We start from the raw sequence: 24,159 nt of genomic DNA on the forward strand, positions 1-24,159 counted from the left end.
TTAAATGAGCTGGGGAGGTTCAATTTTCACCTTTTAGACACTAGAAAAGGTGTTACAAGGTGCCCAAATAGCTAACATCTTGTGTTTATGTCAGCATGCAGAATGATGGACTTAAAGCTATAGAAACGAGATTCTGACTAAAATTAGGTGGGGGAAATCCAAACCATCTGGGGGAGTAGTTTGATAGCGGAATCAGATCCTGGGGAGGACTATAATCTCCCCTTCACTAGATATTTTCAAGACTAGGGGATACTTGATGGTGGGGATACAGTGATTGAGTCCTTGAACTGAGGAGGGAAAGATATTCTCCGTCGCCTAAACAGCTCCTTTAAAGTATAGAATTTGATTACGGGCATTTCTTTGTTACTGAAGCCGGTTGACATAAGCAACCCCAGGGTTGCCATAGAGCTAAAGAATCAGCCGGGAAAGCCACGCCCCCCGGAACATTTTCTGAACATGAGCTCATTGTTTGTGGCCGAAAACAATAGAGTAGTGTTTGTCGCTCTTACACAAGCTCGAAGATGTGTGGACTTCAACTTTCAGATGGCTGGGGAATTCTGGGAGCTGAAGTCTACATATCTTCCAAGTTGCCAAGGTCGAGAAATACTGTTAACAAAGGCGATACTTCCAGGTTCCTCTCGCTAGCAACCCAATCGTAACCCCTTCCCTCTCCCGAAAAGGAACGAAGCATATGAAAACTATGGGGGGTGTTCTAAATCTCTTTGCTGCCACCTAGCCGCGCTCTGAGGTTTTGCACCTCAGCTCTGATTGTCCTGATTTTAGCTTTTTTTTGGGGGGGAGCCCTAAAAGGAAACAGTAATAAACAAAAACAAAAGAGAAGGCGATAACCTCATTTAGGGTTGTACTTTAATTTAAAAAAAAAATCTCAGAAAAGCGCTCCGTTTGGTGCGTGACCCTCAAAGAAAGCCACAGCGGTGACTTCCGCCAGAGAAGTAAAGAACATTAGCGCTTTGAATGAGATTCCTGGGGAAGCTAGAAAAAATCCATTCTGTCTTTGCAATATATAGATATTTTAAAATAGGTACGCGTTACTTTCCCTCTCTATGGCAAGGCAGCTGGTAGACCACAATGGGGGGAAATCGCCGCCCTGAACGATTTTTATTGACTGTTTCCTAGTATGATTTGATTGCTTATTATACCCTATGACTATCATTAAGTATTGTACCTTATGATTCTTGACGAATGTATTTTTTTCTTTTATGTATACTGAGAGTATTTACACCAAGACAAATTCCTTGTGTGTCCAATCACACTTGGCCAATAAAGAATTCTATTCTATTCTATTCTATTCTATTCTATTCTATTCTATTCTATTCTATCCTATCCTATTCACACCCTTGCAGCACTCGTTCCCTGTTATTCACGCGCGTCGCAAGGCCGAGCCTTCCCGAGTCCTCTTGTTTTTTTCTCCGGGTGTCCAAGGAACCGCGTTCGGTACGCGTTGTAGCGCCTCCCCTTTTGTGGCTTAATCAGCCAATCTGGCTTCTCCCTCTTGTACAAACCGGCACCTGCTGTTCGCTCCGCTCCGCCTCCGTTCTAGTCGGCGCCGGGCCCCCGCCGGGTGGGGAGGCAGGTAACGCGGGCTGGAGCAGGTAAGGCCTGTGCGCGCGTGTGTGAGGGGGAGAGTTGTGGCTTTTTTCCGCCGTGTTTCTTATCGGTGTTGCCTTCAGCTTTGGTATTCTGGGACCCGGTCGCCTCTTAAGCTCTGGAGCCCGAGCGCCTTTCTAGGAGGAAAAGGCTGCAGGGGATGACAAGGGAGATGGAGGTCGAGATAGGAGGCTTGTTGTCAGGAGGAAGAAGGGATTCGGGCATCGGTGGGTGCGAGGCACTTAGCGAAGCGACATTTTAAGACTTTCTTACCCAACCCTCGTAGATCGATGTGCTTTGTTATTTCCTCATTTTATTCTCAAAGCAGTCTTGGTTGTGGATGAATAGCTTGCCTGGCTTAGCCTATAGATTTGGGGCATTTCGATCCTGACTTTTGGGTTCAGGCCTGCTACTCTGAATTCTTGTATATTCAGCATTTATACGATATAATCATGTGTTCCCTTGATGATACCCCAGTGAAGCAGTGCCGTATTTCTTGTAAACCCCCTGAATATTTGAGGCACAGTATTTGAGAGAAAACCAATTTTAGCTTGATTGTGTGCAGGATTTTCTTATAATTTCACCTTTCTTTACTGGAATTACGATATTTTAAACATATTGTGTTCTGGTATGGATTGTGCTGTATATTAAACTGGGTTTCTGATCAGGCACATGTACATAACTTCTTCAAAAAATAGTATTTAATTGGATGAAGAATCCATGGGCAACTTGCAGATAGAAGTGATAGCAAACTCTGAGTATTTAATACATATTATTTCTGAAGTCAATGGAATTCTACAGTAAACAATAACACTAGAAAAGAAAATTGCTGCTTTTGTGGACATATAATCTGGGTGAATTTGAGATGCTTTGATCCTTTTATAGCTGCTGTATTTTTAGCTTTTCAGTTCTATGCCCTCAAGAATTAAAATGCACTCATTAACAGAATGCTTTTTGTGTTTCTTTTAAAAATCAATGGTTGCTTATAAGAACTACTAAACCTAGCCTACATTAAATGATCAAGTATTGACTATTAAAACTTCTTCAATGCATATTTATAATATGATGAGATTAACACTTTCCAGTTAATTCAATATGTGTTTGTTTTCATTGTTTGTCTCCTAGTTTAAAACATGACAGTGTGTGAAGCCAGTCAAGAGAGTATAGAACAGTGTTTATCAATCTCAGTAATTTAAAGATGTGTAGGCCTCCAAAATTCCCCAAATAGCATGGCATGACTTAAAAAAACCTCTAAAGAAAAAGCTCTATCCATTTAAAGAGGTGGTCCTCCAGATATTATTGGATTGCAGTTCTTGTAATTGTTTACCATTGGTCAAGATGGAGCAGGTGGCATTTCAGTTCACATCTGGAAGTGACACTGCAGTGGTTTCCTGATCCTGCCTAACCACATCTTTCGCTCTTTCAGCTTCCCCCAATCTTGTTGGGTAAGAAGTTTTTATCCATGTGACTGGTAGCGCACATTGGTATGATCACACTGGTTTTATTTTAGTACAAATTTCTGTATATCTACCCACCATGCTCTACTTTAATTCACAGTCGGTAACACCTCCAATGTAAAGTATAAAGTGGGTGCTACTTTATAAAAGAATGTGTTGCTGGTGACAAACAGCAGGATTGATATCTAAGCTGGAAAGAAACTTTCACATTTCTTGGAGGCAACATCAATTTTTAAGATTTTTGACTCTGAAATTTCAACTTATTACACAAATATTTTATGAACAATTGGATGAGGTTTTTGTTAATTCAAATGAACCATTAGCTCATTGGACATTCCAAAGATTTTATATAGTATCTTCCATAGTTTATTTCTTAAAATGAAGGTATGTTAATCCCCACCCCCCCACCCTGATATCTGTTTGGTGGGGTAAATGAGTAATTCTCCAAGGCAAAGAAACATTCTCCAACATTGTCTTAGAGCCAGGGTCTTCAAACTTGGCAAATTTAAGGCTTGTGGATTTCAACTCCCAGAATTCCTGAGCTAACATGACTGGAGGAGGAATTCTGGAGTTGAAGTCTTAAAGCTGTCAAGTTTGAAGCACCTCGTCTTAGAGCTTGTTATTAACAGTGATGACAGATACCTTTCTTTTTTTCCACTGAAAACACTTTTGTCATTGCATGTTACCAAACTCTTATTTTTACATTGCTGATAATCCTTAGATTCATTAATACTTTACAGTGTTCTATGTGTCTATAAGGGAATGATACCATCATTAAATACCTAGTAATTTGGTTGAAAAATTTGAAAGGATAGCCCTTAAATATGTTGAGCATATACGTATTACACTAATCCAGACCAGAACCAAATATATGACTGAGTCTATACATTGCACTAACCCTTTAATTGAGGGTTGTTGAATGAAATAAACTGATCTGATTTAATGCTGTACTAAGAATGCAGTGGCTGAGCCATGTTAAATCAGAACCAGACTAATCAGATATGGCTTAATGCAGTGAAAAGCTATCTATGCTTGTGTAATTAATAACTTTTTTTATGTACTGCGAAGGAAAATAGCCTGTGGTCCTTCTGATATGAAAGAATTATAATTTGTTGCAGATCTAGCCACTGAAGAATGTTGGAAATACTTAATAGAATGTGATTAATGTGTGCAACAGACAGCTAGAGTACTGTTTCATATTAGATTATTGTTAGAATAATTGGCAGGTCTGTGAATTGACTGGATTAAGTCTTTTTTTCCAGCTCAGAAAAGGTACTTACCCTTAAGTAGTTGAGATTTTCCAGTGCACTTTCTTTTGGAGAGTGTTTGAAACTCTTCTTTTTATTCAGTTTTATTTCTGTAAATCAGATGTCTAGATTTGAAGAGCTATTGTGCTCAGAGTAACCAGTACGTTCCATCATGTAAAATAAATAAGAAACATAGCAATGCTTTCAAAACCATATATACTAAGAAGTATGTTGCTAATCACTTTAATTTTCTAGATCAACTGACTTGTTTCTAAAGAATCTGAACATCAACATATATGTTTTTCCCATTGTACTAAATCGTAGTTTGCCTAACCATGGTTCATTGAATAAAGCACAGTAACTGGGTTAAAATAAACATCAAGCTGCCAGCAAAACGACAAAGCAAAATATGTGAACTATTGCTTTCCAGATCTACTTAAGGCAAAGATAAGTGGGAACACACCCTCACACATAATTTGGTGATCTTTTAACCACTACTGCTGTTCCAGACTCCTCCTTATAGAATTTATGTGATGTAATATAGTTTTCTCTTTAATAGAAAATTATCCTAGGTGGCAAGGCCAACAATGTTGTTTACAGAAATCAAGTCCCATTTAGCAGACTTAATTCTATGTAAAATGAAAAAATGCAGTCTTCCTCTGGTGGAACTACTTTAATCACCAAAAATAACAAATTTGGTGCTGGTCCCCTCCACAGATCTCTTTGCACCTTCAATATTTGTTGTGAGTTTCTTTCATTAGTACAATGTTTCTCAACCTTGGCAACTTCTGGAAATTGAAGTCCACACATCCTAAAGTTGCTAGAGTTGAGAAACACTGCTCCAAGTCTGTTTTAACGATACACAGAAGGTTTTGGGAAGAGGGCGTGCCATTTCTATTCTATTTCCAGAAAGAAAGATAGCAGCTATATCAGTAGAAGGATTTTCAGAATTTTATAATAGGAATACTCTGCACAGTACGTTTCAAATTGAGATTTAGAAATGAAGTCTTCGGAGGATGAACAGTTTATAGTAATTTTTAATGGATTTAGTGTGAAATAAAAGTACTGAGGTGTAAATTGCAGTGAAAGGAAGGTGATTTCTTACAATACATACAATATATATACATAATTGCATAATATGTAATATATATATATATATATATATATATATATATATATATATATATATATATATATATATATAAAATTAAATTCCTTTCTATCATTTCCTGTGTGTGTGTGTGTGTGTACTTTTGAGTTACTGTTAATTATTGGTAACTTCCTGGATTAGTTTGTCTTGACAAGGTTGTTTGACACTACCTGCTTTTTTATAGGCTGAATGTGACTCGCCCAAAGTCACCCAGATGGCTTTGGACTGAAACTGGGACTAGAACTCACAGTTTTCTGGTTTCTAGCATAGTGCCATAACTACTATTACATCAACTGCCTATTATGATTATGATTTTAATCTGACTTACAATTTTATTGAACATTGTGTTCTGTTTGAGGCAGGTTCTGTATATCATATATTTGGGATATTTTTCAAATGGATAAATTATTACTATGCACAAAGAATGTCAAAATGTTTTAAATCACCTGAGATATTTTTTTAAAGTGATTTAGGGACTGCTAGGCAAGAGGTCAAGCATGCATTTGAAACAAATTTGGTTCTTTGCAATATGCACAGCTTGTTTTTATGTGTGATATTTCTTATCAAACTGTAAGTTATTTTTTGGTAAAGTGCAATGATGTGCAAAGAATTATTTGACTTATTCAGCAGGTAAAGGTTTTCTTTCTTGTCTTTTTTTAAAAAAAACCTATATGAATACATTAATTGCAAAAGATATCTCAAAAATTTTAGTGTTATTTAAACACTAAATATAATAGATTAAATATAATCTATTAAATTATTATAAAAATATTTCATTTTTAATTTTAGCATATTTTTTCTGTGCAAGAAAAAAATACTCTGGGTATTTAAACTGATGTTTAAAAACAGGAGTGACAATGTTTTATACCACATTTATTTGTCCCAAGCCTTGCAAAAACATCTATACAAAAATATCCTGGACATATGTAATGCTAGACTTATGGCCATTTATATAATGACTATTTGAAGTTAGAACAGTGCTGAAAAAAGTGACTTGCAATTAGTCCTCATATTTATGACCATTGCAGCATCCCCACAGTTATGTGTTCAGAATTTGGGCACTTGGCAGCTGTCATGTATTTATGATGTTATTTTTGATGGTTGCAGCATCCCTTGGTCGTGTTATTGCCATTTAAGACCTTCCCAGAGGACTTCAAACTTGCAAACAACATGATTTGCTTAACAATCATGGCAAAAAACATGTAACATTGGACACGACTCATTTAATGATTTTATCACTTAACGAACATTCTAGTCCCAGTGGTGGTGGTAAGTCAAGGACTACTTGCAAAGCAAGTTACATAGTCCTGGGCTGCTGTAGGTTAAGGCTTTAAAAAAAACTTTTAAGCACATTGGAATTTATTTGACAAAGCATGAACATTTCTCTTGCCTGAGAGCTTATCTTTTGTCTTATTCACCTTATTATCAGGGATCTTCATTTATAACCCTTCTTTTGCAGACTGAAATCTGGATTTGATGCAAGACTGAAAACAGGCATTGTTGATGGCTTGGGAGACACCAAAGACATGCTGGTTTGCTTAGCAACATTATTGCAAACTATTCAAGATACAATGAAGTATTTCACTGTATCTTCCTAAGGTTAATGGCTTTATTGTGTCCCAATAACATTTGTGTTGATGTTAATAAGTGACTCCTCCTTGCTACAACAGCTAAAATGCAAGGACAGAATTTACTGCAAATGAATAGTTGTGTGGAAGGCGAAAACCAGTCATGTTTAAAAGGTCTCTCTACAGAGAAATACGCCATCTCACCAAGTGAGTACAGCTGTAGAACTGGAAGCCATTATTTAAACCAAAATGGAAATCTGGATGCATCCCTAGAAATGGAACTGGTTCAGGAAAACGTTCACAGGAACAATGATGATGATGGAACAATTGGTGAAGGATCACTGGAGATTCCTCAGGATATCAACACAGTGGAATCCAGCAATACTTGGGGTGATTTTGAAGGTTTCAGTGAGGTCAAACTGGTGAACTTAAGTTACATTCCAGAACCTTTGGAGAAGATAAATGAAAAGGTGTCACATACAATTGGTATGGATATCAATGACACTCATTCCACTACCTCATTCAGACAGGTTCTTTCCAAAGCTGTTGGATATGAAAAAGAAACAGTTGCTAAAACTACAACGAAGGTAAATATTGATAAGACCAATGAATTTTCTGAGCAGGCTCCCTTTTTTCTCACGTTTCACACTGTGTAATAACTGCTCTTTATTTTTTATAATACAGACATTAAGTATTTGTCACAGCACTAAGACAGCATATTAGTTCATGATGCATTTAAGCGTTATCTGTTTTTTTTATTTTACTTTTCTGCATAGCTAGTATAGCCCAACCGAGCTAAATGATAAATCATGGTTCTTCATTAATCTGGAAAATATACGTAAGCTCATATGTTTGGAGGTAGTCCTTGAATTAGGGCTATAATGTAGCATGCTCGTTACGTCTGCTAGTCATGAGGGTCATTAAGTGAGTCATCCCTGTGAACACCTTTACCCCTGCTCTCTCCAAGGCCGCTGTTATGCAGAGCATAGGGTCCTCAGCATTGGGAAGGCCTTGCCCAGAGGTCCCCAAACTTGGCAACTTCTAAGACTTGTGGACTTCAACTCCCAGAATTCTCTAGCCAGCTATGCTCTTCTCACAGTCCCTTGGAAGTCTCTATTTTTAAGGAAAAAGGGAGTCTCCTTAAAATGGATCCCCTTAAAAATGGATCCCCCTACAGGATTGCAAGAATAGCACCTATGTGTGAGGCTCTCATTAGGCCATCCCTTGCTGAAGGATCCCTGGTGTGGAATTTGTTAACTTCTCAGCTACATACTTAGTCAAAGTATGACGCTTTCCTCCATAATTCTAAGACCTGTTTCCAGAGAATTAGGCTTTCCACAGTGTATTCATGAAATTAGGGTTTTTAGCTTCATCGTGCATTACACATACTTATATTGAATTTGACATTTGGAAGTATGCTTGTCTTTTTCTAAAATTCAAGCTGTCCTTGAGTATAATAAGGGGAAATGAGAAGTCTTTTCTTATTAAAACTATAGAAGAAAACAAAGCCTAGTGGAATAAAACATGTATAAAAATTACATAGTTTGGTGGCAAACGAAAAGGGGAGAAGGTGAAAAAGAAAAATGATGCCAAAATCCTAGCAGTGAAACCATTAATTGTACAGTACTAATATATACTTTAATAAAATACCAAGAATGTAAGTATGTCAAGTTGAGCTTGATTATTGGTTGTGGCTCTATGATAAAAATAATTGCTTACATATAAGAATCTTTGTTGAAAAATAACAGCAAAAATACAGCACCAGGTACAGAGGGTTATTTTGTAAAGCGGGTCATTAGATGAAAATGTGATTACATTATTTCTATAGTATCCTACATTCTGCTGGAGAATGACAAACTTAAGTTAATGCTGGATTGTTAGCCCCATGGTACATTAGATTTTTCAGGATTTTTCTCTCTCTCCTGAATAGTTAATTGGGAATCCACGTGATTTTTAAATCTTTGAAAGGAGTCTAAAGTTCACTGTTGCAGATTTGCAGAAGAAAGTTTCCTATGGAGAAGTAGGAATAATCTCTAGGTTTTAAACGTAATTAAACTTTGTTTTGCCTCTGTATAAATCCACATGCTGCTGCATTCTTGTACTATATACTTCTTTAGGTTGTCGTTAGTTCTGAAGATACTGTTAAACAGAGTTTTCCTGAAATCCCAGTACCACAATGCTTCGATAAAATAAGTACATTGAAGCAAGCACTTCACCCAGAAAGACAAGATGCAAACATTCCTGAATGTACAGAGAAACAAGCTTGGTAAGATTTGTTTGTCTTGATAATGCCATTTATAGAAGAAGATTAGTCTTCTGAAGATGCCAGTAAATGTAGTATTAGGACAAGAATTTAAAATCAGGACATTTTAAATTCATTTAAAAACTGGAAGATGGTGTTTATTTTTTTTACTGTTATTTTAACCCAATTTTCAGACATTTCATTCTCAAAGCTGCTTGAATAATGAAGTAAGGGTCTGTTGTCTGTCTTAAAAACTAAATAGAAAAGTCACACAAGTCAGAATAAAGTAGAGAATTATCTGAATATATTACTGGTTGAGCCAATCCTTCTTCGCTTGTATTCTTCTTCTTATTGCTGGAAAACAACTGGTGGTTTTTATTTATTTGTATCCTGCCTTTATTTTTTTTAAAATAACTCAAGGCAGCACACAATAGCCAAACAACCTTCCTCCTCCTATTTTCCCCACAACAACAACCCTGTGAGATGGATTGGGCTGTCTCAAAGTCATCCAGCTCCTTAGCTGGTATATAAGCTTGAAGTGTGTTGTCCTCCAACTTTCTAGTTTCCAGGTGACACTCAATAGAAGTAGAGTGTTGTGTCTGACAATAAGGGATGAGGAATGCTCTCTACAAATACTCCCTTTCTGCCCAATGAATGAATAGTCAATACTGTCTTGATAAAATGGCAATATTTTTATTAGGTTGACTCAGAAGTCATAACACAAACAGGTTTCAAAACCCCAGAACTCTTTGGCAAGCAACATATAGAGAGGGAAGATAGGAGGAAGTTGCCAATACTCAGATGAGTCTCTATTTGGTCTTGTGATTTCAGATTGTACCTAAGATGCTTCCTAGGATTCTTGAGATGAAGACACATATAAAGTAGCTGATATTTTGCTTTTAAATCTTTAACATTCAGCCGCAGACAAATATAGGAAATGTAATGTTTTCAGACTTAACAACAGCTAACAAATAAGACAGTCTCATCAGTACAGTTGTATTGTGGTACTCAACGGCTTTGACACTCATTGAATTTGGTACTCAATACATTTTGATGTGAAACTTTTGTCCTGGTACTCATCATTTGTTTGGTACTTGATGCACAAGCTAGAACTTGTCAGTGTCAGCTGCCTTGTGACTCACTACATTATTCTTTATGGGGAAAATGTGTTTGGTACTCATTGTTTTTGGTACTCATTGAGCCTCCTGGAACCAATGAATGATGAGTAATGTAATGAACTGTAGTTGGGGGTATACTTTTTACAAAAATAATGTTTCAGTTATACTAGTTATAAAACAATGTCTCCTTTATTTGCCTTTTTTGTCCAGTATGCATTCTAAAATTATTCCTAGTTTTTAAAAACCATTTAGTGTTTTCTTTACCTCCATTTCCTATAATTTGTTCATTTTACTTATAATGCAGAGAATCTTAAATAAATAATCTGTTATCTTTTAAGCAGGGAAAATTCTTTTGTTACTTATTGGATTCATATGCTGTTGAGATAGATTTGCCTAGCAATCAAGAGAGATTATAGCTGCAGCTGTGAGAGTTCAGTTTGAATATGTGCAAGCCTCTCCTTTATTATGTTCTTTTAAAATATAAATTATCACTATTAGCATAAAGTATTAGCATTATAACTGTCCATGCTTTTTATTTACTGTTTTGTTTGATTAAATATGCTGAAGAGCTTGAAAAGTTTCATGCGATTTTTTGGGACATTTTAGTTGGCTTGATAAATATATTACCTTAATACAGATATCAAACTTTCTTTGGTAGCAATTAGCATACCGTGGTTACTTTTTGTTTTTGTGAGATTAAGCAGTATTTCTCTTGATTGCATGTTAGCTTTGCATCTATTGCAGGTATCAGTGGTAGCCAGTTTATATTGATGATTGATTCCCAGCTAGCAGATTCCTCTGATCAGGACATTTTCTCTGATTCTTCATAAGGGCAGCTTTGCTCCTAATTTACTTTAGTGCCATCTGAATTGTGTCACCTGTTCATAGAAGAGAATATAATTATTTTCAAAACAGTAGTTAAACTCTGCCCTGATTACACCAAGAAATTATTGATTTATTGGGATTGTATGTCATCAGAAATAATTTCTAAGATACTATAAACTAAAATAAATTAATATGTAGGCAAAGAAGCAGACACACATTAATATTTACTTACTTGCTTCAAAGCAACAAATAATAGATCCATATATTTGATTAATTTGTATTGGTTTTATATTACTTTGTCTTAGTTTTTCCAAGACAGTAATACTAAGAATTTCAGAATCATATATCCCTTTATAAAACTGGATTTGTTGAAAGGGGCTTTATGTCTGATTATTTTTTAAGTAACAGAATGAAATGTTAAGTTTGCTGTCAAAAAATCATGCTCTTTTGATTTAATTAATCATGATATGTGTCTTCTGATTAGTAAGAGCTCATATACCCAATATGTAATTAAGCATGGCAATATGTTTGCTATCTTATAAAGCTGATCTGAAATGCAAGCAAGAAATATGGTGGATGTTTACCTTATATTAATCTGAATTGTATTTCCTTTAAAGCCTTGACTCAGCAAATTTATGGAAAACTCTTACTCAGTGCAATAGCCCTTCTGATTTAAGATGCCATCGAAATGAATTTCATTGTCAAGAAAATCTTTTAGCTGTGCTTGGAATCAATGCTAATCAAAAGGTAGTATTCAGTGATACTTTCTAGAACATTCTTAGTATTTGTGTTTAAACTTAATAGATACTATGCTGTAAGGCTACTGTTCAATTGAACTTTCACATTTCACTTGTTAGAAAATATCCTGTATGTATATTTCCATAGATTTACAGAACTAAAATGTGAAAGTTTATATCAAGCTTTTTTGCTTTTTTACAAAATGAATACTGGAATTTTTTAATAGTTCAGTAAGAGCTCAAAAATGGTGGTTGGGGGGGAACTTTGTGTTTCTCTTTAAAAAATTGAAGTCTAGACAGCTGGTGTTATTTATTGAATGTTGTGGTGGCAGAGCTAATGCATCCGGTGAAAGATCGGAGGTCTCAGGCCTCTGCTTGTAGACACTCTGACACTCTATATATACTGCTCCTTCTCCTAAAATTATACATAAAAAACTACTGCATAATTTGGAATCAAATGAAATGAAAATGATCTGATCTGATACCCCAAACAACATAGAGGGTTAGTAAATTAAAAAAATAACTCTTCTAAAAGCTAAGGAATTTGATTCTTTTTTTACATTGATTTTCCCTTTTTTCATGTTTACATAGCAGTCTTTTTATCCTCCATTCTTTCTATCCTCCGATAGAAAAAGATATATGGAATGTAAGGAAAAGTAAGGTTTTACACTTGGGCAAGAAAAACCAAATGTACAGGTACAGATTATGTGAAACCTGGCTCAATAGCAGTAACTATGAGAGCAATCTTGGAGTCCTAATGGACAGTCGTTTAAATATGAGCAGTGTGCAGTAGCAGCCAAAAAAATGCAATCCGAGGTGACATTAACAGAAGGATAGAATCAAAATCGTGAAGTATTAATAGTGCTTTATATATAGCCTTAGTAAGACCACACTTAGAATACCAAATCCAGTTTTGGTTGCCATATTATTAAAAAAAAAACACGTAGAGACTCTGGAAAGCGTGCGAAAAAAACCCAAAGATGATTGGAGGGCTGGAAGTTAAAACACATGAAGAACGGTTTCAGGAATTGGGTATGTCTAATCCAGTGAAAAAAAGGACTTGTGGTTACATAATAGCAGTGATGGGCTTCCACAAAGAAGAGAGGGGTCATCTTATTTTCCAAAGCACCAGAAGGCAAGACAAGAACTAATGGAATCTAATGAAGGAGAGAAGCAACATAGAACTAAGGATAAATTTCCTAACAGTGAGAACTATCAGCCAGTGGAACAGTTTGCCTTCAGAAGTTGTGGGTGCTCTATCACTGGAGGTTTTTAAGAAGAGATTGGACAACCATTTGTCTGAAATGGTATAGCAGGGGGTTGGACTAGAAGACCTCCAAGGTGTTTTCCAGCTCCATTATTTTGTTATTCAAAAGATGTTTAAAGCTGATAATAAGGCTTTGTCCATGTAACACCACTATTTTCAGAAATCTTGTGAGATTTCAATTACTTTTAAAGTGTTGGTAGTTATATCTGTGTCTATATCTCCTGTCTTGGGCCACAGGCTCACAGACACTAGTGAGATTTGCAAACTTTACTAGCAAGTTCTCAAATAAGCAGCAAAGGAAATGAGCATGCAAGCATATACAGACAAGAAATCATCCCCCCCTCCAAAGTCCAGCAAGCTTGTCTCCAGCAGCAGAGACAAAAGTGGTCCGATGAAGTCCAAGGGTCCAAATGTGATAGCAAAGTTGTCAGTCAGTCTGGGACGGAGTCACAGTCTCAAGATTTCAAGACGAAAAGCAAAGGCACACAGAGACTAGGTTAATAAACCCTCAACGGAGGGCTTGAGCTGGCTGCTCTTCTTAAAGAGAAGCAACCCTGATGTTGCTCCTTTGAAAGAGCAAGATCGCCTTTGCTCTGCTCTCCACACAGCGAGATCTTGCTCTGGGGAGGGTGTAGCAGCTCAGATTTCTCATCTTCCAAGACCAGCAGCTGAGACTCCTGGTTACTAGGCAGCGCAGTCCTCTCCCTGCAATTGCCCAAGAGGCAGTTCATCTGGTAATTCTGGCTGCTTGCTGTCAGTTTCCTTATCAGAGCTTGAGCTAGTCATGACACTATAAAGCTTTACATGGCTTAGGAGCTGGGTGCCTTTGGGACTAACTGTGCCCAATGTTATCTGCCTACCCAATAAAATCCAAGGTCTCAGTGTGTACTCCTAGAGAGTAGTTTTATCAGAGCCACAAAAACAATTTCTATTGCTGCCTCTCTCCCATAAAATAATACCCTCCCTAGGTTTTAGAGCAACTCCAGTTCTTTTGGAATTTAGGAAGGGCAATAAAATCTGGTTGTTCTAAGAAGCTACCAGGGAATGAATTGGATATCATCTCCTTGCAGTGTGTTTAAGACAGTGTGGTTAGCAGGTTAAAACAACAGGAATATTTACTCATCATAAATGCTACTGTACCACAGCAAACATTCTCTAGTATAGTTTCTCATGGTACAGTAGTTTGGTTTACTTTATTATCATTGCACCCCGTACAACGAAATCAAACACCATCTTCAGTGCACATCATGACCATGAGCATGAAAATAAACACAAACACACATCCTTCACCCTTCACACATTGAACCGGAAACCCCCGACACCACACCAGCACTGCACTATACAGCAGAATTCAAAAGAGCTCCTGCCCTGGGATAGAAGCTGTTTTTCAGCCTATTTGTCCTTGTTTTTATTATTCTGTACCGTCTGCCAGATAGTAATAGTTCAAAAAAAGAGGTGCCCAGGATGAGATGGATCTTTGAGAATGCTTTGAACTTTCTTAAGACAGCGGGAGCTATAAAGTTCTTCCAAAAAGGGGAGAGGGCAACCAATGATCTTCTGGGCAATGACATTAACCCCCTGGAGTGCTTTCCTATCTGCCACTGCAGTTGGCAAACCATACAGAGGTGCAGTAAGTTAAGATACTCTCTATGGTGCAGCAGCAGCAGCAGTTTTTCATTCATTTGTTTTCAGTAGCATGCATGATGATTGAATATTGCTGTTGTTTAACCTGCTAGAGATGTATATATGCTACAAATGTATTTATTATTAGATTTTTATCTCACTTGTTTTTGGTCAACTCAAGGCAGTGTATAGTATGCATATATTATTCATGCCTCTCCTTTTCTCCCTTAACAACAATTTTGTGACATGGTTGGGCTGAAAAACTGACCCAGAGTCATTCACTTGGCTTTCATGCCTAAAGAAAGGGAAGATGCCATCTTCTGGTTTGTAATCCAGCATTTAGCCACTACCAAACTGGGTCTCCACTGAAGTGGCTTATATACTTTGAAATAAACCAACCAATAAATAACATAAACACACATAAAAGTAAGGCTTGTTTGGGTATTTCATATGAACATAGCAGTTGTGTTTTGTACGTGTAAAATTATATATGAATTCAGCCCTTATGTTGTAATGTAATATTCCCTTGAGGAATGCACTTGGAGAAAACCTGGAAATTGCACATTTTGCTATTTTCCTAAAAATATAAGGCAGAGCAAAACAAAACCTTTCTATGAAGATCACTTGGGAAATAATTTTATTTATAAAAATGATTGAATGTCAGGCTCCAAGATCCAGAGGAGATTTTACTCTAAATTGCCACTGATGCAATTGTGTCTCTGGTTTCCCCTTTTTATCATCTAATGAAATTTTATGTACTTTCCAATGTTGCAATTGTGCAGATACTTCTTGCCTGTGCTTTACAACATTGTGAAATTCACAATGGCAGTGCTTCAGCTTGAAGACTCTAGTTTATGAGGCCCAATATAGAAGCAATCTAATATCAAGATGATTCACACAATGCATTATACAATAAAGTCACAGTTTTAAATAAAGTTCCTTACATGATGATTCTTGTTTATTAGGCTGTTCCAGAATTTAAGGCCAGTATTTTGGAAAAAACTAACAAAGAAAATGAAGATTCCAGTGTTGACAAATTCAACCTTAGCACTTGTAAAGCACTAATTCAAACTAAGGTAAGAATAGGAATGAAATGAGTTTATTAAATCTTGTTTGTTTGTATGTTGCTTCTGTTTTTAAAAATGTATTGGCATATAAGTATGGATTAACAGTAGGCAAACAGTCAAGCAGAATGATCCATAATCAAGGAATACCATAATCAAGGAATTACCAAAGAGAAAACCACATTCCCAACAACATTTGCAGCGGAAGTTATTGTTATATATATAGGAAACAAACTCCATTCACTCTCACTGATAATGTTTGATAATGAAACATCTGCAATAAACCACTAAGTTGAGAGAACACCAAGGACTCCACACATATTGGAAGCCTAAAATATAGAAAACATTTTTATGCCTGGCGTTTCTTTTATCCGTGCTATAGAGACTTGATTTTAACAAGCCAAAAATTATATTGATTCTGGTGGCTGAAGCACATATCATTCACTTCTTAGAGGGAGCAATAGGAAGCATTTCACTGGTTATCTTTATAGTCTAATAGCCTGCTTGTATAAGTTAAGTTTACTAAAGCTCTCTAGGAACTCTGTGGGTAAATATCTGATTTGATTTGGGCTTTAGGCCCATTTTCATGATCTAAATTGTAGAACATACTTGAGTCTGTAAATGTAAATCTGATTCTCTTTTATCTTGTCTCACTTATCTGTATCTTGTAACACTTCATGAAGTCAATTGGAAATTCTACAACAGAATAAGGATAATTGTGGACACTTGACTGAGAGAAAACAGAGCGCGCGTGCACACACACACACACACCTGTTCTATTGTATTTGGCAATTAGTGTGTTTCAGATAATCAAAAGCCCAGTTTTAAGGACCCTTCAATTATTCAATGAAATTTGGTATAAGTGGATATAGAATAAGTACGTTTGTATTTTCAGAAAAAAAAAACTTGGGATGGGATATCTCTTAGGATGCTTTATCAAACTATTGTTAGCAGCAGATCTACCGTATTTGCCGGCGTATAAGACGACCCCCCACCACCACCGGGAAACGCCCTCCAGAAATCCCGGGGCTGCAGCGGCAGGGCGGAGTGCCAGGGGCCATGGGAAGAGCAGGAAGGCTGCAGCCTCGGGCGGAGCGAGGCGAGCGGGATGAAGCGGAAGCGACGCAGGGGATCCGGGAAGCCAGAGGCGCCTTCGCTGCGTCCAACAAGCATCCGAAAGCCGGCAGTGGATATACCGGCGTATAAGACGACCCCCACTTGGAGGCATGTTTTTCGGGGCAAAAAGTCGTCTTATACGCCGGCAAATACGGTATGTCAAATATATACACTGCTCAAAAAAATAAAGGGAACACTTAAACAATACAATGTAACTCCAAGTCAATCACACTTCTGTGAAATCAAACTGTCCACTTAGGCAGCAACACTGACTGACAATCAATTTCACATGCTGTTGTGCAAATGGAATAGACAACAGGTGGAAAGCATAGGCAGTTAGCAAGACATCCCCAATAAAGGAGTGGTTCTGCAGGTGGTGACCACAGACCACATCTCAGTTCCTATGCTTCCTGGCTGATGGTTTGGTCACCTTTGAATGGTGGTGGTGCTTTCACTCTAGTGGTAGCATGAGACGGAGTCTACAACCCACACAAGTGGCTCAGGTAGTGCAGCTCATCCAGGATGGCACATCAATGCAAGCTGTGGCAAGAAGGTTTGCTGTGTCAGCGTAGTGTTCAGAGCATGGAGGTGCTACCAGGAGACAGGCCAGTACATCAGGAGACGTGGAGGAGGCTGTAGGAGGGCAACAACCCAGCATCAGGACCGCTACCTCCACCTTTGTGCAAGGAGGGACAGGAGGAGCACTTCCAGAGCCCTGCAAAACGACCTCCAGCGGGCCACAAATGTGCATGTGGCTGCTCAAACGGTCAGAAACAGACTCCATGAGGGTGATATGAGGGCCCGACATCCACAGGTGGGGGTTGTGCTTAAAGCCCAACACCGTGCAGGATGTTTGGCATTTGCCAGAGAACACCAAGATTGGCAAATTCGCCGCTGGCGTCCTGTGCTCTTCACAGATGAAAGCAGGTTCACACTGAGCACATGTGACAGACGTGACAGGGTCTGGAGACGCCGTGGAGAACGTTCTGCTGCCTGCCACATCTTCCAGCATGACCGGTTTGGCAGTGGGTCAGTAATGGTGTGGGGTGGCATTTCTTTAGGGGGCCGCACAGCCCTCCATGTGCTTGCCAGAGGTAGCCTGACTGCCATTAGGTACCGAGATGAGATCCTCAGACCCCTTGTGAGACAATATGCTGGTGCGGTTGGCCCTTTGTTCCTCCTAATGCACGACAATGCATTAGACCTCATGTGGCTGGAGTGTGTCAGCAGTTCCTGCAAGACGAAGGCATTGATGCTATGGACTGGCCCGCCCGTTCCCCAGACCTGAATCCAATTGAGCACATCTGGGACATTATGTCTTGCTCTATCACCAACGTCACGTTGCACCACAGACTGTCCAGGAGTTGGGGGATGCTTTAGTCCAGGTGTGGGAGGAGATCCCTCAGGAGACCATCTGCCACCTCATCAAGAGCATGCCCAGGCATTGTAGGGAGGTCATACAGGCACGTGGAGGCCAGACACACTACTGAGCCTCATTTTGACTTGTTTTAAGGACATTACATCAAAGTTGGATCAGCCTGTAGTGTTTTTTTTCCACTTTAATTTTGAGTGTAACTCCAAATCCAGATCTCCATGGGTTGCTAAATTTGATTTCCATTGATAATTTTTGTGTGATTTTGTTGTCAGCACATTCAACTATGTAATGAACAAAGTATTTAATAAGAATATTTCATTCATTCAGAACTAGAATGTCTTATTTTCGTGTTCCCTTTATTTTTTTGAGCAGTGTAGTATATGCTGGTGTGTAATAGTTCAATAGTACTCAGTTACTTTCTTTTGTTTTGCACAGCTATCTGTATCTCCTGAGCCAAGACAGAGTCATCTGTTTACTTACAACTTGTTCCTGAAGAAGACTCCATCCAGTGCAAATATGCAATATATAACAGTTTCACAAAAAAAGAGGTTTTTTACTGCACAAAGTTTAAGGATGAAAATGTTTAGCAGTAACGTTTGCTAATGGAAATGTTTGTCATTTTTTAAAACAAATTTTAAAAAGAAATGTCTTTGGGGGAAAGTGTGCTTCATCCATGTATTTTATTTTATAGATATGGGTATAGTTTGTTCATGATGTCACTAATGGATAAATCATTAAATGAATAGACTAAAAGTATTCTTTCAGAGATGGCAAATGTGTGTCTCTTGCTCTTTTGCTGACATTTTTAAACTATTTTAATTGCGCCTGTATTAGAAACATGTGTTGTACTATCTGTGTGCCCAATTAATCTTCCTCCAAACTTTTTTAGACAGATATGATACCTAAAATACATAGTGTATGTTCCTGCCTTGGTTTTATTTGATTTGTTTTAATCAGCTGCAACTCCACTAGTAAGTCCTACCAACTATCCTGGCCTGGAGATGTACTAATTTGTGTAACCGCACATTGTCTACTCTCTTAAGTTTGCATTTGATTTCCCTTTTTTCCAATAATTTTTATATCTATCCTTATAGCTTTATCTCTCCTCTTGCTGTAGAAAGGTGCGCGGTGGCTCCTGAGCCTTTTTATGTGTCCTGAAGATCATTCCATAACAATTTTTGTGTTGTTATGAGATTGACTAGCTGTACTGTGCACCCTAAAATAGGCATAATACACAAGGCTGTACAAGAGAAGTCCTTCTTGTGACATACTTGCGAAGAAAGGAATCTGAGAATGTTTGATTTGCATTGCTCAACTGTCCTGTTGTATAGCATTGAAAACAAATACCTATTTTGTTATTCTTGTTTTAACATAGTTGAGTAGCAGGCAAACTCAATGGATGAAACCCATTTATAAGCATGTGTGCAATTGAAATGAATTGCTTCTGTTAGCATTGCAGAGTTCACTTTTTGCTGTGTTCTTTCTTAAGCAGTCCTGTGTAGCTGTTGTCCTCATTTCTATACAACTATATTTCCTATGTTTCATCTTGGAAGCCTGGCTTTTAAAACTAACACTTATTAAAACAGTAGTTTAGGTTCTTTTTATGAAACTTCAGGGAACCATTTAATATTAGTCTGCTGATTTTGGTACAGAGAAGTCTGGTATCCAAGTCTGGCATCCCTTGTATTCAAATTGGTTTGTATTTGTACATCTTGCTGCTGCAGCTAAATAATTCAGCATCTCTCTTACTTTAATATCCAGGTCATTTCAAAATTGAGATTTTTCACTATGGCCATTAATGTATGTGAAGTCATGTGCTTAGTTTCTACTATCATGAACCATCAAGTACTATAACTTCCCCTTGTTTTAGAGTAATTTCTTTCTTTTGTTTTAAAATGTTTGCAATTTATATTTCAGAGTTTCTGATAAATTTTATAAAGCCTTTTAACCCATACCTATTGGCTTACTACTCGTGTGGCTTCTGACTTGCCAGGACAAATACTATCTGGATGCAGCCTTATCTATCCTCTACTATGTTTACAGTCTGCACAGATTCTTCTCAGTTAATGGAGTAAAACCTATTGAGCACTCTTTTGTGTACTACCATTCATTTTTAGAACAATACTTCAGTTAAATTTGCAGCTGCCTTTGTGTAAGACAATGGTGAGAACCTGTGCTGCTCTAGACATTTCTGAGTTACAACTTTTGAGTGTCCCTTACCATCAGTCACTTTGGAAATGATTGCAATATTGAAAGGGTTCTTCAGACCTGGTTGAGTACTAAACAGCTGCGTCAGAGTTAAGCAGAGATATTTCTACTACTGTCTGAGGGCTTGTAACATTAATAAATCTAAAGTTGACAAAACTAACAAATCTCTATTGACTTATCTGTGTGTAACCCTGAAACCATCACAATCTGAGCCATTCGTGAGTTGTCTCTGATGCAAGCACAGAAATCCTCTTGATTACATATGCATGTGAGTTGGCACTCCCATTTCAAAGGGCCCTGGATGGAACCAATTATTTGGACCCCGAGTTCAATTGAGGTCCAGACTGATGTATAGTAAGGTGGCATTTGTTTTTATTTATTTTAGATTTGTCAATCGCTTATAAGATAATAGGTATAAATATATAGTTATGAATACATGAAATGGGTACATATAAGAAAAATAAAAGAAACAATAGGACAGGGACAGTAGGCACGTTGGTGCACTTATGCACACCCCCTACAGACCTCTTAGGAAAGGGGTGAGGTCAATAGTAGACAGTCTAAGGTTAAAGTTTTTGGGGTTTGGGGAAGAAACCAGAGTCAGGTAGAGTATTCCAGAGATTGACCACTCTGTTGCTGAAGTATTTCCTGCAATCAAGTTTGGTGCATTTGAAGATGGTATCTTTGGGCTTGGGACAGGTGAGGCAACTGACCTCTCTCTCCTGGGTCTCTCAGCAGCTTCCGATAACATCAGTTGGGGTACAGTAACTTTCTAGACCAGATTAATTAATTAAATTTATATGCTGCCCATCTTGTTATCCAAAGTTTTGGGTGTTGGGAGTGAAAAACACTGTTTTGCAGTGGTTTCTCTCCTTTCTTCATGATCAGTTCCAGTCAGTGGTGGTGATAGGGAGAGGTCATGCCTTATGCCCTGCACTGAGGGATGCTCAGGACTCTGGTCTCACATTTCTCCTCTTTAACATTTACATTAAACTGCTGAATGAGGTCACCCATACATGGGGTGCAGTATTATCAGTATGCTGACGACATCCCATTATATATTTCCACCCTGGGCTAGCCTGGTGATGCTGTTGAAGTGCTAACCAAGTGCCTAGAGGCTATGAGGTTTTGAATGTGGAAGGACTGACTTCAACTCAACCCTGATAAGATTATTTATTTGTATCCCACCTTTATTATTTTTACAAAACAGGGTGGCTTTGGGTGGCCCATCTGATGATATGTCTGGTGGATGATGTGTCTGGAGATTTGTAATGTGTGTCAATTGCATCCTTTTTTAGGATGGAGAGGCCTAGTTCACAATCAGTTCTTGATCACTTTATTACATTTATCATGCCACCCACCTGACAGTTCAAGGAGATTGAGCACTTCTTGGAGTGCTGCAGTGTGCTCTATATGGGACTGCCCTTGAAGGTCGCCCGGAATCTACATTGGCCCAGAATGCAGAACATAAGTAGTGTAGGGCATCCTTAGGTTTGCTCATGTTACACCATTGCCTGAGCTGCATTGGTTTCCATTATAAAGCCCTGTATGCCCATCCTACTGGGTAGAGTGGGCTTCTCCTAAATGCCACCATTTACAGTTGAAGGATCTAGAACAATTTCCCACATATGCTTCTCCCTTGTGGCAGGCAGGCTCCCACCCGTTTAGCCTTCTGGAAGGCCATCAAGACTTGGCTCTTTACCCAGGCATTATGGTCCAATGTTGCTTATGGATGGCTGTTGGGAAAACCACAATATTGGGAGCCCTGGTGGCGCAGTGGTCAGAATGCAGTATTGCAGATTAACTCTGCCCTCTGCCAGGAGTTCAATCTTGACTGTCTCATGGTTGTCTCAGCCTTCCATCCTTCTGATGTCAGTAACATATTGTTGGGGACAATATGCTGGCATTTGTATACTGTTCAGAGTGCTGCAAAGCACTGGGGAGTGGCATATAAGTCTTAAGTGCTAGGAGATGCTCAAGGCAACAGGTTTTTTTAGTTTGCAATTTTATTATTGTGAGGAACCCAGATTTGTGCACTAAGAATGGGCAGCCATACAACCCTTTTAAATAAATAAGCCGATCTCCCCAAGTGGCTTTGTACTAGCTCAGATTTAAAACAACCCATTCTTTAGCACCCAAATAGGGAGTGTTAACTGGAAACCTGAGGCTTAGATAAGGAATTTCTGCATGTAGTCTAGCATAAGCTTACTGTTCACAACTTGTACATAAAATTTGTGTGCAACGGATAGTTGGAATGAATATAAACTCATGTCAACCATTATCAAATAAAGTAACAAATTTTATCTTGCACAACTTGAAATCAGAAGTAAAAGTTCTACCATGAACATGTTTGACATGTTAAAGGAAATCATTTGTCCTAAGATGGTCAGTCAACTACTCTGACAGCCAATGCACGTTCTTGCTGCTAGTTTGTTGCTTAAAATAACATCCTACTCTTTTTAAAGTTTTTTTTTTCTTGCTCTAATGCAAGCTCCTAGGTGGTGAATTAAAATTATGATGTGCTAAAGAGGGGGACTTAAGGCCAGTGTGCAAAGTTGTGATCTTCACAGCATCCTGAGAGTTATGTGATCAACTCCTGCATGGATGGGATGCAACCGGTTCTGCCCGGCTCTGTAGAACCGGTAGCTCTGAAGAGCAGCAGACACCAAACCGGTTCTGTGTTTGCTGCTGTTTGGCCTGCCCGCCCTCCCGGGCTCTTACCTGTCCTTTATTTCCTGCTTTTTCAACCTCAGCTGCTTTGCACAGCAAAGCTGAGGTTGAAAAAGCAGTAAAAAAGTGGCTTTTCAAACGCTGCGCACCTGTGCGCAGCGCTTTTCAGCTGTCCGGGCGGCACAGCTTATAGTTTATTACACACGTGCGCAGCAAAACGTAATCACCGAACTGGTAGTAACACCGGTTCAATCCCACCCCTGAACTCCTGGAGGCTCAGCTCCTATGTTGTAGGAAGCTGCAATCACATGATCATAATTTGGGACTTTCCCTGCTGGCTTCCACAAGCAAAGTTGAAGGAAAGGAAAATCCGCAGGGATGGGGAAGCTCTACTATCCCTACCCACAGCATCTCCCTACACTCCTTACCTGTGATTCCCAGCTTTTACCACATAACAAACTGCACGGTTCTGGGTTACAGTGGCTGCCAGGATTGCCATTGCTAAGCAATGCAGTCATGTAAGATTAAACTTTGGCTGCTTTAGTGATGGAAATTCCAGGTTTATTTGTGTTGTAACCCGAGGACTACCCATTTCACAAATGAAATACAACATTCAAATTAAGTGGGGCCTCTTTCCTTTTTTGAAGCTAGAAGTTGACCAAAGGTCTTCTATGTCCTGAAAAAGTGAAAAACACAATGCTTATGGGCATTGCTGTTTGATGCTCAAGAATGATTTCTGCCAACTTTTTCAGGTAAGATTGGAAACCACTCTGGGGTGTATTTTGAAGATGAGAAGGTTATCAAATCATGATTAAAGAAGAATGAACATCTTTACCTTCCAGGAAAGCTTGTGAGACTAATCCTTATTTCAAATCAGAACTCCT

General features: G+C 38.4%; 1 protein-coding gene across 2 annotated transcripts; it reads left to right on the forward strand.

Moving 5' to 3' along the window:
- The first annotated feature begins 1,529 nt into the window (after positions 1 to 1,529).
- Positions 1,530 to 20,761, forward strand: CLBA1 (clathrin binding box of aftiphilin containing 1). 2 transcript variants are annotated; one of them, XM_026670118.2, is made up of 6 exons: positions 1,530 to 1,613; positions 6,922 to 7,617; positions 9,148 to 9,296; positions 11,833 to 11,962; positions 15,808 to 15,918; positions 18,833 to 20,761. In XM_026670118.2, exons 2-6 carry the CDS (start codon positions 7,138 to 7,140, stop codon positions 18,998 to 19,000), a joined length of 1,038 nt encoding a protein of 345 aa, XP_026525903.2. In that variant the 5' UTR covers positions 1,530 to 1,613; positions 6,922 to 7,137; the 3' UTR covers positions 19,001 to 20,761. The 2 variants fall into 2 exon arrangements, with proteins under 2 accessions (XP_026525903.2, XP_087808398.1); XM_087952272.1 differs by lacking the exon at positions 1,530 to 1,613 and adding an exon at positions 1,635 to 1,835.
- Positions 20,762 to 24,159: the final 3,398 nt, after the last annotated feature.

This window comes from Notechis scutatus, chromosome 1, assembly GCF_049901735.1.
Source record: "Notechis scutatus isolate UNSWTSFEM ecotype Mainland chromosome 1, rNotScu1.2, whole genome shotgun sequence".
NCBI classification, from domain to species: Eukaryota; Metazoa; Chordata; class Lepidosauria; order Squamata; family Elapidae; genus Notechis; species Notechis scutatus.

Excerpts from the sequence above, each read along its gene's own strand:
- CLBA1 (XM_026670118.2), top strand. The coding sequence starts at position 7,138 with ATGCAAGGACAGAATTTACTGCAAATGAATAGTTGTGTGGAAGGCGAA. Across the intron at positions 7,618-9,147 it reads TTGCTAAAACTACAACGAAG|GTTGTCGTTAGTTCTGAAGA; the intron begins GTAAATATTGAT and ends ATACTTCTTTAG. Across the intron at positions 11,963-15,807 it reads GAATCAATGCTAATCAAAAG|GCTGTTCCAGAATTTAAGGC; the intron begins GTAGTATTCAGT and ends CTTGTTTATTAG.